The 19405-nt window shown below is 48.7% G+C and overlaps 1 protein-coding gene across 8 annotated transcripts in view; it reads right to left on the bottom strand.

Moving 5' to 3' along the window:
- The window catches only part of CUX1 (cut like homeobox 1), a 362321-nt gene that overhangs the window by 197077 nt on the left and 145839 nt on the right, over window positions 1-19405 (bottom strand). For all 8 annotated transcript variants that reach the window (XM_037815379.1, XM_037815378.1, XM_037815376.1 and 5 more), the window contains exon 3: window positions 4118-4165. In XM_037815379.1, the coding sequence (XP_037671307.1) occupies window positions 4118-4165 (48 nt within the window). The remainder of the gene's footprint in view (window positions 1-4117; window positions 4166-19405) is intronic.

Genomic DNA, 19405 nt, shown 5'->3' on the forward strand with positions numbered 1-19405 from the left:
GGTTTTTCTATTCTTGAACCACTGCTGGTAACTTACAGTAGCCTAGGAATTTCTCCATTTTGTCTAGGTTTTAAAATTCATTGGCATACAGTTGCTTATAATATTCCCTTATTATCTTTTTAATCTGGGCTATAGCTGCTGTGTCATCTCCATTTTCATTCTGAACATTATTACATTTTCTTGATTAGGAAAGTGGTTGTCAACTACAGGGGTCTTTTCAAAGAACCAACTTTTGGATTGTTTCTCTTGGGTCTTTGTTCCCTTTTTCATTCATTTCTATTCTTTGATTTATTATTATTTATTATATTTATTAATCCCTTCCTTCCATTTTCATTGAGCTTATTCTGTTATACTTTTATAATTTCTCAACTCTGAATGATTAGCTCATGGATTTCCAGTCTTCTATTTTTTCCTCTTAAATTCAAGCATTTATGTTATTTCTTAAGTTGTCAAGCAGTTGTCTAAGCCAACTCCTTGCTACCCTCAACCTTCTAATCCAGGATACTTCCTGGAGAGAAGCAAGGAGAGAAGATGACTGGAAAGACTTCCTACATCCCCAGCGAGTGTGAGTGGTACTTCACTGGAGGGACTGTTCAAATTACTGTTACCAGAATAAGCTTTACATTGGATTGGCCATTTAGGCTAGTCCCCCACGCCCACTCCCAACCACTTGGCTGGGCTTGGGGAAGACATGGAATTAGGTACAGCAATAAATAAATAAATAAACAAATAAATAAATAAATAAATCTAATTTCACTGTGAGTTCAACTAAATGACTCTGCTATAATAATTACAAGTAATTATTATGATTATGATACTTCTAACTTTTCAATCAAAGGTAACACAAATACAGTTAAATATCTTACAGGGCTTCTTTCACCCTATTAATAGCAACACATCCTGAAGAATGGAGGCAAAATGTTTTAAAAACTGCCTCCGGGGGAACCTCACTGTTCAATCATTTATTCAATAAACATTTTTGAGAGCCTGAATGTTTTCCAGTTCCAGGAACCGTGCCAGTTGCTGGGAACGCAGCAGAGAACGAGACAAGGCCCGGGGGCTGCCTCTGCACATTTACCCGCCGGTGAGGAGAAGAGTCGAGGGGCAGGCAACTCCACCAACGCGGAGCAGGGTGCCACGGGAGGCCACGGCACAGGGGGCCTCACCCATAATTTGGGGGTCAGGGGAGGCCCTCCTTGAGCCAGTGGCGCCTGAGCTGAAGGGAGCCAGGAGTCGAGGGTCTCCAGGAGTGGGTGAGTTTGTGTGAAGCTTGGAGGCAGGCGAGGAGGCCCAGTGTGCTCCACGGCCAGGCAGAAATCCAGAACAGCCAGTGTGTCATGTGATGGGTGGTACAGAGGGGACAGGGTCCAGGAAGGTGGGCAGAGACCCCATCACGCAGGGCCTTCGACCCACTTGAGGACAGAGCCTGAACTTTCTGCTGACACCCACAGGAGAATGCTCAACCCCAGCCAGGTTGTTTTCTGTAACATCATAACACTCTAAAAAGAAAGGTTCTTGCAGGAACCCTAAAGGCCTATGTGGATTTCTTGCTGTATGAAGACTTTGTGTGTTGCAATTGTTTGGTTTTGTTTGCTCCCTTGAGAATCTCAAGAAGGGAGGGAGAAATCTCTCTACAAATTCTGGGGCAAGGATGATGCTTTCAATAATACTACATTTTCCCCAGGGGAACTCGAACACCTTGGGACAAGCTCCAACAGCAAGCACTATGTCTGATAAATAAAAGTCGCACATGGCAGACAGCAATAATTAAAGGGTACGAGGGCAGGGCTCGTGAGTGGAGGCTGCTTTTAAAAAGACAATGAATGGCTACTGCCCCATCAAAGCACCAGGACACGCAGCTTCCCGGCCTCGCTCATCGGAACCCTGCCCTAAGCATGTGGTCCAGCTAGAGTGATCCTCTTGCTGGGCAAGTTCATTCTGAGGAAGCAAGGGGGCTTTAGCCCCTTCTCCTGAAATTAGTTTACTGGAGAGCACAAATTATTTACCAGAAATACTGCAGTTAGCAGAGGCTTGGCAAATATTAATTAATGGTGCTATAATAATATTTACTTTTCTAATAGCCTTTTAAAAAATATGCAAATAAGGAAGACTACATGTCTTTCAGGCACCTCAAACTTAATATATTCAGAAGCAAACCTATTACCGCATCCAGAATGTGGGATTAACTGTAAGACAATTGGCCTAGATTCTTCAAAAATACCAATGTCTTAAAAAAAACAAAAATAAAGGTGAGAAGGGGGAGATAGAGTGCTCTACATTTAAAAGAGACTAAGAGATACATAATCAAATGCAAGTAGGAAACTGACTGGATCTCAGCAACAGAGAAGGGAAGCTAGAAAACACATTTTGGGGATAGCTAGAGAAATCTGACTTTGGACTGGAATTAGGTATCAAGGGATCACTGATACTCTTCTCAGGTGTGATACTTGTGGTTATATGGGGGGAGATGTATTCTCAGGAGAGGTGTGTATGGTTTGAGGGTACGGGGCCACGGGGCGTAACTTACTTTCTAAGGGTTAGCAAAAGGGTGGGTAGGTGGGGGCAGATGTGGCAGATGTTAACGGGGGCCAAGCTTGGCAAAGGGTACACAGGTGTTCACTGTACTCATCTTTCTGCTTTTAGGTAGATTTGTAATTTTTCAAAAAGGAAAAAACCCAAGCAAACCAAAAAAGCACTAAGCCACGGGTCTCACCAAAGTGGCAGGTGAAAGCACAGACAAGAGTAAATGTGAGTTAGGTGGAAGGCAACAGTTTTATTCATAAATGAGGGTTTGGAGGTTTAATTCTGAGGAAAAGACTATTCTAGTCCCTCAAAAATCTGATATCGATATCCTGTGCCTTACCAGGCCAAGGACAGTGGGGCATCTCCAGGCAGGGCATTCGAAACAAAAAGAAGCGCCGTCTTCTGCCTTTCTGAAAGCTTCCGCAATCACCCACAGTCATCAGTCCATCCTTCTCTCTACGGGGGTCCCTTCAGGTCGGGGTCTGCCCTCTGGCCCCCCGCCATGGTCTTCCTAACCGACCTCCCTCGTCACCTCCCCACACTCTCGCCCACATGCCGAGGGACTTGCCAGGCGGATCCCCAACCCTGTACTCCGGGGCTCTGGGCCCAGGGATCCAGACTCCGTCCAGGGGTGACCACAAGGACCCTCACCAGGCCCAGCGCCTCACATCACTCATGCCCCAACCTGAACTTGCCACCTCACCTCCCCTACCCCACTCCATCCCCCGTTTCCTCTGTACCCTGTGAATTGGGTGGTTGCAAGAAAACCAAATTCCTAAGACTGTGCCCATGTGGGTTCTTGATAGGTCTTTTAAAAAACTCTTTCTACCATCAGCCTGGGGTTGTTACCACTTCTGCTATCCTGGTGGGACAGGCTAGAGGGGTGAGTGAATAGCTCCACCACAACAAAAAAAAATTTGTGATTTTCTACAATTCACTGACTCTCTACCCAGAGGACTGAGGAGGAGCTTGCGGGGCCCAAATAGAAGCCCCAGGCCCGTTCACAGGTGGCCAGGATGGAGTCGGTTGCAGATGACTTGCTGCCCACCCGCTGTCTTGGGAGAGAGCTCACTCCTTCTCTAGGACCTCCTGGAAAGCTGAGCCCAAACCGACCCCTCAGTTCCTCCCTGCTCCTCTGGGTTGCCAGCCCTGGGCCCGCACCCTGTCCCTTCCACACCTGAGGCCCATGGTGGCCAGCAGCTCCAGGTGAGGCTGGGGAGCAAGGCAGAGCCTGAGTGCACCCCAGGAGGCTCCCAGGCTCCCGAAGCTGTGCCGGAACCAGCTCAGCCCCGCTGGGAAACCCAACCACGCTGAGCCTCTCCTGGAGTCCACCGCACCTTCTTATGTCCCCAGCAGGGTGTCCCCTTAGGCGAAGGCTCCCCCTGAGCACACAGTGGAAACCCCCATGGCACAACTCAAAATCTGCATGGCCCTGGATGGGTGCAGCTGGAAAGGCTCCACTTGGATAATAACTTTCTATCAATGGCTTTTGTCTACCGTGAATCAAAAGAAAGACCTATTAACCGTGAAAGGTGGCTATGAATATATATATTATATATACATATATAACTATCAATTAAATATAGAAGCTTACCTCTCCTTGGAAACTCTTCAGCAGTGGCGCTACCTGCTTGCGCAAATCCTGGAGCAGGAGGGACGGATCAGGAAACGGCCATTTGAAAAGGAAAGAGAAGGGGAAAATTTGTTAAGGCTTCCTAAAAACAGCTTTTAACTCAGGCTGGTTATCATGGTCTATGGGAATCCTGGGACCGCTCGTGTCCCCTCATTTCCACAACATAAATGATGCTGACCGGTGCATCATAATTTAAACTAATTTACTTAAGAATACAACTAGATTTTATTTCTACTAAGTCCTAGTCATACACCCCTCACTTTGTATGTGCTATAGACAAAAGTTTTAGCTGGTGTGTCAGCGTAAAGTAGTGGGAGAACCTGCTTAGAATAAAACGTGACCTGGTGACGTGGGTTCGACTGCTGATTCTATCTGAAATGGGTGTGGGCCGCCGTCCCGTGGTCCTGCTGTTGTTTGGGAGCGCTGTTAACGGGAAATACGGCCCACTCTGAATCCACATGTATGACACAGTCACTGGGAATTTAACCCCAGCCGCTAGTACTCATTTCACAACACTGAGACATCCTACAGGTATTTACCTATGATCTCTTCCACACTGCTTTATCATTGCAAAATAAAGTAATTGAAAAAATACTTCATAATATGTGACACTCTGAAAGGACTTGAATAAGGCAACTTCTTCTTTACTGAGCATGACTGGAGTGCCAGATGAGAGTCCCTAAGTCTGGGACAGGCCTAGAAATCACGTGTATTTTAAAATTCCAAGGCTGATTTCGATGCACACTCCCCACTGAAAATCACTAGCATTGGTAAAGACTGACGTATCTACCAAACCATAATACAGGAAGAAAGCACAAGCATTCTTTCAGAAAAGGGAAGTCCAGGTTACAGGAGAACATAAGAGGGAAGATAAATTCAGAACAAGAGACGAGGAGCAGGTTCACGAGCAAGTAGCCTTTGAGTTGGGGAGGCAGGGAGGATTTTCAGAGACAAAAACGGGAGAGGACCAAAGCCTCTGGCTCCCAGTGCACCCAGCTGTGCTCATACAGTCTCGGCTGGAGAAGAGCTCATCAGGTCTGTGAACGGGGGCCCAGACTTCTCTCCAGAGCTCACGGGTCAGACGGGGAGCAGTGGGGAGGGGGTGAGAGCTTCAAGGTTCAGAATGAGGGAGCCCTGCTTCCAAACCCTGGCCCCCCACTGTGGGAACACGGTGGTCACTGCACCTGCGGAGCTACAGGTGCCTTCTCTCAATGCTCCTTAGGAGGAGAAGGAATAAAGGTGACTGAATTAAAGTGGGAGCACAGTTCCTGGCACGTACTAAGCTGTTTTTATTATTTTGAGTCACGTCATTCTCATTACCACGGGAAAAGGTTTCTAGCAATGTAAAGTGCCCCTAAATGGGCCTGGATGCTATGGAGGCGGTGTTCTCTGGTCCTGGGGTTTTCAAACATCAAGTGAAGGTGGCTGAAGAGAGAATCCATGCATTGGGGGTGGGGGTGACCCTTGGCCTCTCCCCGTCTGTGTATAGCAGGATTCTAAGTAGCCTGGGCCCCTGGGCTGCGCGGCCCCCAAGGTGAGCCGTCCTCGCTGCCAACCATGAGTTCGTGTGGGCATGTTTGGCACCTGCCCTCCCGGTGGCTGCCCGTTTGACAGCAGTCTGTGTGCCTTCAGCCATGCAGAGCACAGCCACGGGGAAGAGAGGCACGGGTGGGAGGTGACAGCTCCCACCCCTAGAGGAGGAACCTCAGGTTTACCTGCCTCTGTGGCCCTGCCAACACGAGGGAGGGAGACCCACATCTGACAGATCACCATACCCGAGCCTCCAAAAGTAAGGGAATTCGTCCAGGGCCACACCGCTGCTCACTCAGAACTTGCTCCAAGGCCAGGTCACAGGGTGACTCTGTAAAGGGATCAGTTACCATAGGCCAGGTTGGCTGTCACCTGGAGGCCACATTCAGCAACATGGGGCTGGGGGTGTGTGTGGGTGGATCTGAGAACTGCTCCAAAGACTTGTAGTGGGCCCCAGCTTGAAGGGAATTGGTGAAGGCGGCTGGGGTCGTGCAATGAGAGAGTTAATGAAGCCAAGGGACTTGGGACCACAGTGGCAAGAAGGACAGGAGAGCACGTATGGGGACGTGAGGGACCTGCTCAGAGGAGGGGTACCTGGGCGCAGGTGTGAAGCTCAGGTGGTGCCTCTGACTGGGCACACCCCCGGGTCCACCCTAAGCCCGGCAACATGACGCAGGACAAGCCTTCCCAAGAACACAGCTCGGAGGGGTGGCGGGGACGACAAATTACTCCCATACCCTATTCCAGCAGTCCAGGAAGGCGGAGGAGCCGAGCCTCCAAAACGACCATAAATAAAGCTAACTCCTCCCTGGGGCTCCTGGCTGGCCAAATCATTTCTTTGGACATATTCATGTCTCAGAACAGACTTAGCTAAAATAATCTTTGTGACACTGAGGATGGATGTTTATTTAAAGACAGTTCAAAAGAAAAAAAAGAAAGAAAAAAAAGGAAACCACTACCATTCACATGTACACATACAGAAACCGACACGTGCACTGCAGGTCACCGGCCAACAACCACTCGTTCCAATTTTGTCCTTGGCAGTTTGAGAAATTCTTTATCCAACTCTGCTGCCTGCAAACGTTATCCTCATGTCAGTTTCATACCGAACTAAGGAGAACATCGAGGGTGCTCAGTTCTGACCCCCAGGGGCGCCCTGTCATCGAAGCAAGGACCCGCCGCAGTTTCCTGTCCTGCTAAGCAGGGTGCCCTTTGCCACCTGGCAGCCGGGACCGGCCTGGTCTCCCACCCGGGCTTTGAGCTCTGCCACCCACATCTCTCCACAACCACAAACTGAACAAAGTGGGGCCCAGGCCAATCAAGACCACATGAGAACAAATGATAATTGGGTAACGCCAGGTCAGGGCCCTTACTAATTTGGAGCAGCTCACTTAACTCCGTTACTGGTTTCTATGCACTGTTTCTATGTTTTGTTTGCTCCTGGCCCATTTATCGAGCAAAAAGCAAGCAGCTTCTCAACACACAGAAAGGGATGTCCTTGGGATTATTAATATCAGATGTCCGCAAACGCCAGAGTCGTGCCTTTCAGCTTTCTCTCCCCTGAGAACATAGCAAGTAACAAGGAATGTTTATATCCAGATGCTTCTGTGTGAACAAGATTTTCATTTTTCTCCAAACCAGTGACTTACTTTTTAGATCAGGAAAGGGAACGGGAAAATGGTGTTAAGGAATTTTCTAGGTAATGACAGTTGCTGAAGAAAACCACTCTGATTTAAGAGCAAAATAGAAACAAACTCCAAATCACCGTGCAGTGTTTGACTGTACCTGTGAGGTGCAAGACATACATTCCCTGGGCCCACCAATGTGACTCTTCATTTTCTGCCCATTTCGGAGACTTAGGCAGTCTCTGGAAGGCTCTGTCCTCCTCTGTGGGGTCTTGAGCTCCTGCTCTCCCCATGGCTTCCCTTCTGTCCCCCACCTCCTGCACAAGCACATGGCCAGTTGTGCACCCCACAGTCACGTGCTGTGCACTGAGCTGGTGACCTCCCGAGTCCACCTCTGTGTCCAGGAGAAAAAGGACTTCGTTCCCATTGGGAAGGACAACAAGGTGCATCTTCAAGGTCATAAAACAATCTGTTTTAAAAATATTGCATAATTCAGCTTTCCCACCTGTGAGGCATGTGAGGTTTTACTAAACTTGAGAATGCCCCGTTTGCTCTCGGGGCACAGCATCTTGATCGTGTTTCTGTGGGACAACCTGGGCTCGGTTACAATGTGCGGCGTCTCTGGGCACCTGGTCCCCACAGCAGCGGCCCAGGAGTGGGGTCCTGCCCGGCCGGGGTGGGCGGTGGAGGGCTGAACTCGGTCGCCTCCGAGGCCGGGCCCTGACCCTGGTGGGGTCGCCCAGAAAACGCCTGGCCCTGGCGCAGATGCCGTCAGGGATGCAGCCTGGGCCACCCACCTACAGCTGTCGGCTCCGGCCTCAGAAGCCTCACCCCAGGGCTCACACCCAGCGTGGCCCTCTCTCTTGGGCCTGGTTTTTATTTCCTCCATTGTGCTCGTGCAGCGATGGGCTGGGGTCTAACCCTCGAAGGCGGCCAGGCTAAAATACAGGAGTGACTCGAATTTAAAACCCTGGGAATGTTTACACGTAAGGAGGTTACGCGTTACACTCCTAGGACTGAAAATATTATCTCCAAAGGAGCCTCCCAAACCTTGGCTCTTCCTCCTACTTGAACTCAGGCCTCAAAGCAAGAGAATTCAGACTGGAAAATATTCTAGGTAGATGTTTGAAGAAAATCGTTATGTAATGTAGGGTGTTTCATTAAATTCAATACCATCAAAGGCAAGATGTAGCATTACTTTATGCTACTCTAAGAAAAAAAAAAGGCTGCTTATTCAATTGTAAGTTGTTGTTTATAATACTCTGATTTTGAAGACGGTAAAACAGGTAAAAGTATATATATGAAAATTGATAAAATATGATATTATGAAATGAAACAAAGCTAAAACAATAGGTCCCAAATTTTTTGTTGTTATTGTTTTTTTTTTTAAACTACAATGGCCTGTATTTTAGGTATTACAATTACAGCTATAAGAAGGATCCTTGTCTTTTAGAGATACGTAATAAAATATTTATGCATGAAATACAACTTTTACTCAAAATAATCTCATTGGGAAAGGTAACAGGTTGATAAAACAAGAATGTTCATAAGTGGGTGATTTTTCAGCTGGAGAATGGGATGGACGCAAGGACTCACTGTGCTATTCTGTTTGGTGTAGATTTGAAATATGAAATATACGTTTAAAACTGTGTTTCACTCGGAGGCACACTAAGGCGTTATTTGCTCTAGCCAACCAGTTGCAGAGAACAGAGAAAAGAGAGAATTAGGAGATAGGAGGGGGCTGCCTCTCCTTCCATCTCACTTAGACCACAACCTACGAACGCGTTAACCGCAGTTTCCATCTTCATAAAGAAAACCTGGAAACCCGGGGGTCGCCTGGTCCAGTTTTCTGCCCAAGACCCCTCTGTGGGCTCCTGGCCACAGGCAGTTGCCTCCCAAGGCCACCCTGCCTGTCCCGGACGGGTCCTGGGTGTGGGAATCAGAGCTGGGCTGGATGCTGGCAGCTGGGGCACGCCGAAGGGGGACGCCATCCAGGGAAGTTGCAAACAACGGTATCACGGGACCAGTTGGCTGGTGAAGAAATTGACTCAGAAAAAAAGTCAGCTCGGGCTCAAGGTGATTCCTGCGTGAAGTCACTCTCGCTCGCTTTATGAGTTACCTCCGCAAGAGGAAGGCCAAAGGAGCAGTGGCCCAGACTCCCAGGCACACCTGTGGGGATGTGTGCACCTGTGCACAGGTAAGCACAGGGTCTGAAGCTTCCTCTCCCTGGTCTGGCCAGGTGCCTAAGAACCCGTTTATCTCCCCCAAGCCCGGCATCTTCTCTTTCCTCCTCTGCTCTAACCTCCTGTGGGAGGTGCTTTGCCAGGCCCCCAGCCAGGGGTCCTCCCTCCTGGGGGTGCCCCAGCCCCCCTGCGCCCCTCTCCATTCTGGACGGTGGCTCTGTCAGCTTCCCTGGCACCCCACACTCCCCGACTCAGCTTCCTAACGGGGGTCTAAGAGCCCCTGGAAACAGCCACTCCAGCTCCACAGCCCCCTGGGCCACTCCAAAATAAAAAGCTCTAAAGACTTTTAAAAAGATTCCAGATTATACAGATGCTAGATATATGCAATTTGAATGGTACAATTTCCTTTAAAATCAAGAAATTTCTGTCTGGAGTAATTTTAAAGAAAAAAATACAAATGCGTTTAATTTCAGAAACTCAGCTCACCATTTATAAGTATGCTAAAACACAGTAAATGCAACACTAGATTAGACAGCCATTTACTACAGCTTTTCCAGAAAGCAACAGCAAATGGGTGATTTTTTCCAATCAAGGTATTTAATTAAACTGAAACGAGATAACCCCCTTTCTACAAACTAGAGCCAAAAAAATACTGAAGACACATTGGTCAAAAGCATCCAGCTATGGATTCTTTATTTTGATTCTAAAGGATTTCAATGATGGTTGAGTCATCCTTGTTGATAAAGAAAATCCCACACAGTATACCCTGTCTAAGGCTAGTGTTCTTAACTATAATGCAACCATATCTTCCAGAAGGAACTTTCATGCATATTTGTCAACTCTATTTTCATAAGGTAGCAGGGTGGCAGCACCAATGAGAAAATCATAATTATCTTTACAAAGAAAATTTTTCTTAATACGTCCTGAATTTCCCTGGACATCATTTTGAGAGCTATACTCTTCCTTATCGTATTCACAAGAGCTCAGACCAGGTGCAAAGCTTTAAAAATAAGACAAGATACGGTGTGTGATGCAGCGGCTGCAGAACTCAATTTAAAATACAGTAGAGAGTGGAGTTTCTCTTTGTTCCAGGATGCTCAAACCTTCACTTTCCATCTCGTCGTTAGAAGATGAGTCATGCAGCTGTCAGTGGAGACCCTACTTACTGTTGGTTACTTTTATAGATGAACACTTACTCTTCCAGTCTTTGTGGCAGAAAAGGGTAATTTTAAATGGCATTTAAACTGAAGTGTTAAATAAAAAATATCTTTCTATACAACAGCAGACAGTATCTCCTGGCAATTTCTCAAAGATTTTAGTTCACACATTTGAGAAAATTCCATTAGCTTTAATTATTTATCAGCAGTCAATTTAGATTACTGTTGACCTATTTTTACAGTGTACAGGCCACCCAGCAATGAAATAAATGAATAGCCTTTTTTTTTTTTTACAATGGTCGCTTTTCTGAAATAACAGAAATCTACTTTCAAGAAGGAATGAAACCCCAAACATGTAATTACCACAATATGGAACCTGCCACGCTGCCTTTGTAGCTGGATAAAATGCATATCTTTGTGAGTTTTTTTGGTTATTAAACAAGATTATCTTGAAAGAGGTAAATTCACTCATGCTATAATTTCTTCACATTTAAATTTCTTTGCTCCATTTAAAGCTTGTTCTGTATCTTGGCAGAAAGTCTCCAATACTGATGGATGTGCCTTCAGTTCTGTGCCTCGTAAAACTGCGTCACGGCAGGATTTGGCTTTGTGGTGCCGGAGGGGGCAGGTGCCAAGATGGGGAACAGGCGGGGGCTGAGCAGTGAGGGCTCGCCACACGGTGCCCGGAAGCAGAGGGGGGACCCCTGGGTCCCGAGCAGGAGGGAGCGGGGCTCCTTCTTTAGGAAGATGCATTTGAGGAGACAATGTGGCAGGTTTACCCCACGGGCTGACGCCCACGTTTGGACCTAAGGTGACGGAGGGAGAGGATGGGGTGGGGGAGAAGAAAGGAAAGGGCCGCTTCGAGATGCACAGAAGGCATCGTGTGTGGCGGTGGCTCAGGGGTGTGTGTGAGCCCACAGGCCACTCTGCCAGCAGTTCTCGGAGCGTGGACTGGGGGCTCCTGGCTCCTTCAGACCCTTTCAGGGACCCATGAGATCAAAACTCCTCTTGCTGTTTGCCTTTCCACTCTCGTTCTCGAGAATGTACGGCGGACTTTTCCAGAAGCTCCTACGTGTGATGACGTCATCACTCTGACACTAATGGCACGTGTGCTTGTGTGTTCTCATGAATAAAAAGCTTCTCGGTTTTAATCTTTAACATGGTCAGTGTTGACAGATATGACCCTCATACACCAAAGCTCTCTGGAGTCCTCAGTAAATTTTAAGAACAAAACGTTTGAGAAATGGGTGCTCCTCGGTCTCTGGTCTGGGAGTGGAGAACGGCTCATTGTCAGTGTTTCAAGGCTGTCATGCGGATGGAGCCAGCAGTGGGGAGAAGTGCCCTCGGTGTCGGGAGGGCTCGTTCCCACAGCCAGGCTGGTAGGGTCTGGTCTGGCCCGGACCTGGGGGCCACGTGTGCTGGGGCAGCCTGCCCACCAGAAGGACCCTCGGGATGGCAGCCAGGGGCTCAGCACGGGCAGCGGCAGAGGCCACCTTCCACCCACTTCTCTGTCTTCAGGTCCGATTCCCAAGTATTCCTCCAGGTTACTGTCGAAATAGTTGTTCAGGTCTAAACCTCTAGAATTATTTTAGAGCTTTTTGAAAATACTGCTGTGATGTGTCTATACATCTATCTGCGGACAGATTTTTAGTTTCTCTAAAGACAGGGACCGTACATAACATGTATAAGTTAATTTATTTAAAAGCCACTTGGGCATTGATCATGTGCCCGACCCTGTGCAGGGAGAGGGACAGACTCTGCCACCGGGGAGCTTGTGCCAGCAGCCTCTCGGGGGTCCCAGGAACCACTCATTGGGCGAGGTGCGGGGTAGACCCTCAGTGAGTGCTTCCAGAACGAATCAGTGGACAACAGATGCTCTCCCCTGACTCGTCACTGGGCGAACCCCTAACGGCAACTTCTGTAAAGAGGATTTGCGTGCCAGGCGGGGCCTGCACCCTGAAGGCACCTTTCCACCCTGAGACCCTGAAATGAGCCAGGAAGTGGAGTTCCCGCCTTGGCCACATAAACCCCAATGTGCAATCTATTCCATGTCATCTTGCACCCTGCTGACTTTTAGCCATCCCATCTGGAAGGACGGGATCAGGTGATATTGTAAAAAGTAGAAAGACTTTTAAGGTTTACAGAGTAACTGAGCTCCCTGTCCACCCCACCCCCCAAGCTCTCAACAGCAGAATTTCCAGATGCAGGGATGTCCAAGTGTCCACCTGGTGGCAACACGGGCCAGGGGCTACTTCAGTTTGTGGACAGCCCACAGAGAAAATCAATCCCGCACCCGCTAAGGCACAGCTCTACTCATACACATTTCTCCAGGGGAAATTACTTTCTAAGTATATTAAGTGTCAGGAGGAAACTTGCTGGTACATCCCATGAGTTATATTTTTCCTGTAGACAGAAGCTTTAAAATCAGATCTGAAACATCCTCCTTTCCAGCCCTGGTGTCAAGTTTTCTTTGGTTCCCCCACCGAATGCCTTATTTTAAGTGTATTCATCACTGTGTTCCACTGGCTTACCTAAAATGAAGCAGCGTGGAAAAGATACACCTTGCTCTCAGCTTAATAATCAGCACATGCTCACAGAGCTTCACAGAGCTGTTCAGAGGAATGATTAACAATAAACGATGGGAAAATCTCCTTGCAGAGATGGACCACATGGCAAATGCTCCCTCGGACTCTCACCCGGGCACACAAGTGGACGCAGAGTCAGGGTCCCTGGTCCTTCGGTCTCTGCCGAGGCTGCTACCCCGCAGTGGCGGAACAAGGTACCCGATGACCCACATGCAGCCAGCAGTCCCTGCAGACGTGGGACCCAATGGGTGCCTGCAATTTTACATGCATTTTCCTTTTTTAGGAACTGCGACAGAATTACTCACTGGCATCTGAAATGCAGACCATAATTTCTTAATGGCTAAATGGAATTATTTACACCATGCAGGTGGAATTGCAAATCCAAGAAATATATGTGACTTGATGGGCAACTTGGGAATTTAAACAAGATTTTATGTTTAAACAGGAGGCTCAGAGGTTTCCCAGTAGATTACTCAATCTAGTAAGTGTGTGGAGAAACAAAGGCTTTCTAGGGCAAAGGAAGATGTCCTGTGGGTTTACTGGCCCTGCTCAACTCTACATCCCACCTGCAGAGGAAGGGGACCCCACTTCACTCAACCATAGAAAATTAATTTAATCAATTTGAGGGCACCAAAGAAGTACCTCCTTAGTTGCATCCAATTTGATCCAGCAGGTCCCAACACTCAGAGACCCCGGAGGTCAGAAGGACGAAGCTTATGTATCATGCTCATCAGTCAAATCTCAAGGTCCAAAAGATGGTTGATTCATTGACTTTTCACTTTTTTTTTTTTTTTTTTTTTTTTGGGTTGTCTACACAGCTCAGAGCATGTGTCCAAAATGAAGTCTCCTTGGTATTGACTTGTATACCCAGTTCCTAGGCACATGGGCCATTTCATCACTCGCACGTTCAACTCACAGCCCTGGGTGGGAAACCGGCTGCGTTCCGGGAGCAAAGGGCATGCCGAGGGCTCCACACTGCTGGCTCCTTGGGTGCTTGAACGCAGCTTCCAAAGGCCCTTCCAACGGCAGCCCCTGCTCGGTCCATGGAAGTCGGACCCCTGGGCCTGGCATCCTGAGGTGACAGGGAAACAGATGGCAGTAACCAGCAGCTGCCCTGAAACCAGAGGGCTTGGAGGTGCTCATTCTCACACCCTATCCCTGGATGTGTTGGCATGAATCACACTTGACTCAGTAACAGATAAAAACGAGGAGAGTTTGCATATGAGTAAATCGGCCGAAAAACACAGGGGGGACAGTGACCAGTCACAAAAAAACCTGTGTACGTGAACCCAGGTCTATAAAAAATTGCTAATCCTTAGTGAATTATCATGTGTTCTGGTAAACAAATGGCTTTAAAATTCTTTTGGAACTCATCTAGTGCTTTTTCTCCAGTCTGCGACCAAATACTAACTTTTACACAGTACTGGAATTTTCTCTTGAATATATGGGCATGGCTTCTTTCTAGTGAAACGATTTAGAAAGACATAGAGATTAACAAATTCTATATCTCTTTGGCGGGAGCTGTTGGCCCTGCTAGATGAATCATGAAGTCCATAAATGTCGAGAGCATTTGCACAGACTTTTCTTTTATTACCATATATGGCAAATATAGATCTATTTATCTCTAATCATCTCAACTTTAGCTTTAGCATTTTTCCTACTTTATTGTCTTTCTTAAAAAGTTCTCTTGATCTACAACTCAGCCACACAAAACAGCACACAGAGTACTGACATTCACAACCCCGAGCTGTTTTTTTTTTTCTTCCTTTGGTATGAGGACAGAATGTTTACGTGGGTAAATATTTGAGGCAGGTCAAAGTATCTAGCTATTTACATTCTTGCTTCATCGTAGCCGAACAACACAGGGCTATAAGGACTTCCACAAGAATTTAACCTGAACAAGTTTTATCCCCCAAGAAATCAAGTTTCTTATCACATAATCAGGAATTGCCTGAAAAATAAGACGTTAGCAATGATTTGGTGTGGGATTTTTTTTTTTTTTTCTTTTTGGTGTTTCTTTTTGATATATTCCTTAAAGAGATAAATACCAACGATATTTTTCAGGCGTCTAAAAACTGACTGCTGGGAAATTCCATGACCGGTTGAGACAATTTAAGAATTCTCTTCAGCATGCTCATGGTATCATTCATTCATTCATTCATTCACATTTGTGCTGAGACTCAGGCCCTATAAAGATGCAAAGGTGAATAGCCCCAGGCCTGCCCTCGGGAGCCCCCCACCCAGCCCTCCAGGGCAGTCACTGAGAGGAAAGAGAACACACCCTGAAGGAGGCAAAGGGTGCTCCAGGGTTCCAGAGAGAGCTGGCTGGGGGTGGGGGTGGGGGGCAGGTTTAGGGGGCTTTGAGGGAAAAGTAGCATGTGGTATGGCGAGAGGGAGGCCCGGGCTGGGCGAAGGGAGGGTGAGGGGGCTGTGGCTGCCTAGAGGGCCAGCCCAGGGCAGCCGGGACAAGGCCTGGGAGGACGGGGGTCCCCATTCAACAGTGGGGTGGGGGTGGGAGTGGGAGAACTCTCCCACCACCCATACCTAAGAGGTGCCAGGCCAGAGAGAATGCAGGCAAAGGAAGTTACCGGTTTTTACTTTCAGGTCTCTATGTGACATACCCAAACCCTTCAGATGTAACCTGTTAATAGATGCTGAAGGTGCACAAAAGGGAAGAAAAGTGTGTGCGCATGGCAGAGTTCAAAACCTCCACCGTCCAACCCGAGACTTAGATCGTTTCGCTCCAGGAATGTCCAATAAACAACGCCACCGAGACCGCATGTGGACCAAAGGGTGTCTGTTGGAAAATGCTCAAGTGTTAGGACAATAAGAAGGTCTGTTTGTAAAAGCAAACACTGCAAACTCAACGATATGGCTACCCAAGCTTAAAACTTGATTCGGTGGTTGGTTTTTTTTGGAAAATTCTTTAGAAGGGTCCATTTTGGAGTCCAAAGTTATCTGAAACCAAAACCATAAATAATAAAAATTAAGTGTTTAGGTAAAATAATTAAAATTCAAAAAGGAGGGTGGCATACTTCAGGGCCCTGTCCCAGCTAGCTGCCAATTTCATGTGGTGGTTTCCTTACACAGAGACAGTTAACAAAAAGGGGCACGAGAGGCTGTTTTTGTCCCCAAACCATCATGCTAAGAGAAGAGCAAACCCAACCGGAGATGCACTTCTTGGTGGTCTTTGGAGACAGAGCTTTAGGGGAAGGAGTGCTCTGCTGCCGGGCAGAGGTCTCATGACATCAGAACATGCCCGTGTTCAAAAGTCCCCGCAGTTCAAGTCCGGGACTTGACAGCGATCTGTGGCATCTCCCGCACCTGATCCTTTCTGGGTAAGACAGGTCTCTCACTTGATCCCCGCTATTCTGAAGGAAAGCCTGGGAAGAAACGGCAGCACGGATCACCTACATCCAGAGAGGGCTTTTTCCAGACAAAAATTTCTTTGGAGAGAGGCATCGTGGAAACACATTTCAATAAATTAAAATACAGGGAACGCTTTGGGCCGCTACAGTGCAAACCCACAGAGGGTGACTCTCGTCCCTTGGTGTGGTCCTCAGATCAGAAGGCCGCTGCCGTGCACACACGCAACGCCCCCTCGGAGCTGGCGGACTTAACTGAACCTCTTTGGACACACTGCATCTTAACTATGCCTGCACACAGCCTCACGCTAAGCACACACACACAAACAAGTAAACAAACAACTCCATCTCTGCTTGTCTCCTTCCCCCTCCACACTGCAAGCTCCCCTGTGGAGGCTGTGGCCTTGAAGGTAAGAGGCGCTCAGTAAACTTACTGCGCAAACACAGATTTGAGTCAAGAAACGCAACCCCGGCTCCATCACTGTGGATCCCCCTTTCTTAGAGAGTAAGTCCTCTGCCAGCCATTCAGATCAGGAAGTTCAAATCCCAGAGCTGCCACTCGACAGCCAGGTGGGGTGAAGCTGCTTGTCTGACTCATGCCTTTTGGGGCCTCGAGAACCACCTTTGCTCTCTGGTTACGGAGGATGGAGGTGACCTGTCTTAGAAGGCCGCTCTCCAGGTCAGGGCAGCGGTCAGCACCGAGCAGGCACCCAGTGGGTGTTTGAGTGGATGAATTGCACGTAGTAGATAGGTACACAGCACAGCTGTTTGGATGACACGGTTGACAACGATGACCGAGACATTAGCCCCTCCTTACATGTGCACCACTCAGAGAGCCCTAAACCACTGTGTCCTTTACCTGTTTGGCCTGCAAGGTGTTCTTTGCCTATGAGCAGGTGTCCAGGTGGTCTCAACTCTGCTCGGCTGCAAGCTCCTCTTGGCCAGGACATGCCTGCTAGTTCTCTTTTACCGAGCCCTTCCCGAGTGCACCGTGGAGGGCTCTGTGCTTCCTGGGTGCTTGCCAGACACTGCTGGCTTCCAGGCAGCCAGTGCCGTCTCCATGAACCCCGACTCTCTCCGGCACTCCCCTACTCTGCCCCTACTCCTTCCTGGCTCGGTGCCAGTGACAGCGCCCGGCGGCTTTGCTGGGGCTTGGCGGAGAGGGCTTTTACAAAACTCAACTTTTCAAAGGTAGCCCTGTGCCTCCTATTTTGTGGCCAGGAAAAGTCCATTAAAATGTCACTGGTTTCCTCCAATGTTAACCAAACTCGAACAACTGGCCTTCTCCCTAATGACCTGGCAATGGTCTCCGTTCCCACCCTGTGGGCCCAGCATTCAATCAGGGTATCCAGCACGACAGCAGGTGAGGCTGCTCGCTCCATTTTTTGTGGGTTTTAAAAAGTCCACGTTCAGAGTGACCTCTAATCTCCAAGCCCCCCACGTGCACCGGAGACACACTCTGCATATGTTTTAACATGTACCAAAGGGAGCGTACACTAAATGAGCCGTGCCATTCAAGAAGGCTCACTGAAATTACGCCTGTTAATCTTTTAAACACAAGAACGTTACGCAACACAAAAGGAATTTTGGTCATTCTAAAGCTTTTACCCAACTGAAAAAGCTTCAATTTACAGAAACACATACTCGAGATAAAGACGTCCAAGACAACTGGCTAATCCGTCCCCTATACACAGTGTGGAGAAATAGAAAGATCCAGTGGTGAGAGGGAAGGAGGGAGGGCAGGGGTGGGTGGAGGGCGTAGGGCAGGAGGCCGGCCTGGGAGCTGGCTTGGGCCCTGAATCAATCAAACCCTTTCAGGAGCACAGAGCAGCTTGTCTCCCTGGCCTGGGCCGAGCGACTTTTTCCGCCTTTTCAGCCCTGGCCTGACTTGCTGCCCACCACGGCCTTTCCCCAGCGTGTGCTCTGGGGTGCCGCCCTGGCTGGCTGTGCACGGCCACGGCCCGGGAGGCATTCAAAGGCAACCGCTCAAGGAGTCCCCTTAAGTGGTCAGCATCGCAACGGGCACCCGGCTCTGTGCCCCAGTGCAGGAGCCTTCCCAGTGTGTGAAATGGGACCCGCGGCTTACAGAGGTTGCGTGCCTCGCCTAAGGCTGTTTGGCTGGGACCCCGGCCGGGGCCTGGCTGGCGCCAAAGCTAGCACGCCACGCTGACTTCTGAGCTGAATTTCACCTGAAACCGCCACCGTCGCCAGCCAAATCTTTGTATGCTACAGTTCAGGTTAATTGCTCAGACCTGCCGGTGCACGCGTGCTCAGGGGTTCCCCGTGCCCGCCTTGTCTCCCTGACTGTCTGGGACCCTGACCTGACCCTGGTGAGCCTGAACTGCAGTGGGGGATCAAGAACCCAGTGTACCTTTGACACACTACACCTCCACCTGCACCCGCTGGAAAAGCATTCCTGAGGGAGGACCTGCCGGGGGCAAGTCAGGGTTTACCATGACTTAGTTTCTCCCCTCGCAAACCATGATGGTTCGCCTTAAACATGCAACTCGTCATTTGCTAAATGTGACGTTCCTTCGCGTGTTAACAGCAGACCAGGTCGGAGTGGGACTTGTTCACGCGTTCACTCACCCAGCAACCGAACGCCCACCACACCCCTCACACATGAAGAGCAGGGGTGAATGTGGAACCCACTTCACCACCTCGAAGTTTACACAAGGAGAATAAAGATGTGTGCAAATAATACCACCAGGCAGAAGGTGCACAGTGCCCCCAACTTGCTGGTTTAGCGGAGACTGGAGGGTGGCACCCTGCTCTCCAGGCCATGCAGGGAACCCAGACATGGC

This window comes from Choloepus didactylus, chromosome 21 (assembly GCF_015220235.1).
Source record: "Choloepus didactylus isolate mChoDid1 chromosome 21, mChoDid1.pri, whole genome shotgun sequence".
Classification (NCBI taxonomy): domain Eukaryota; kingdom Metazoa; phylum Chordata; class Mammalia; order Pilosa; family Megalonychidae; genus Choloepus; species Choloepus didactylus.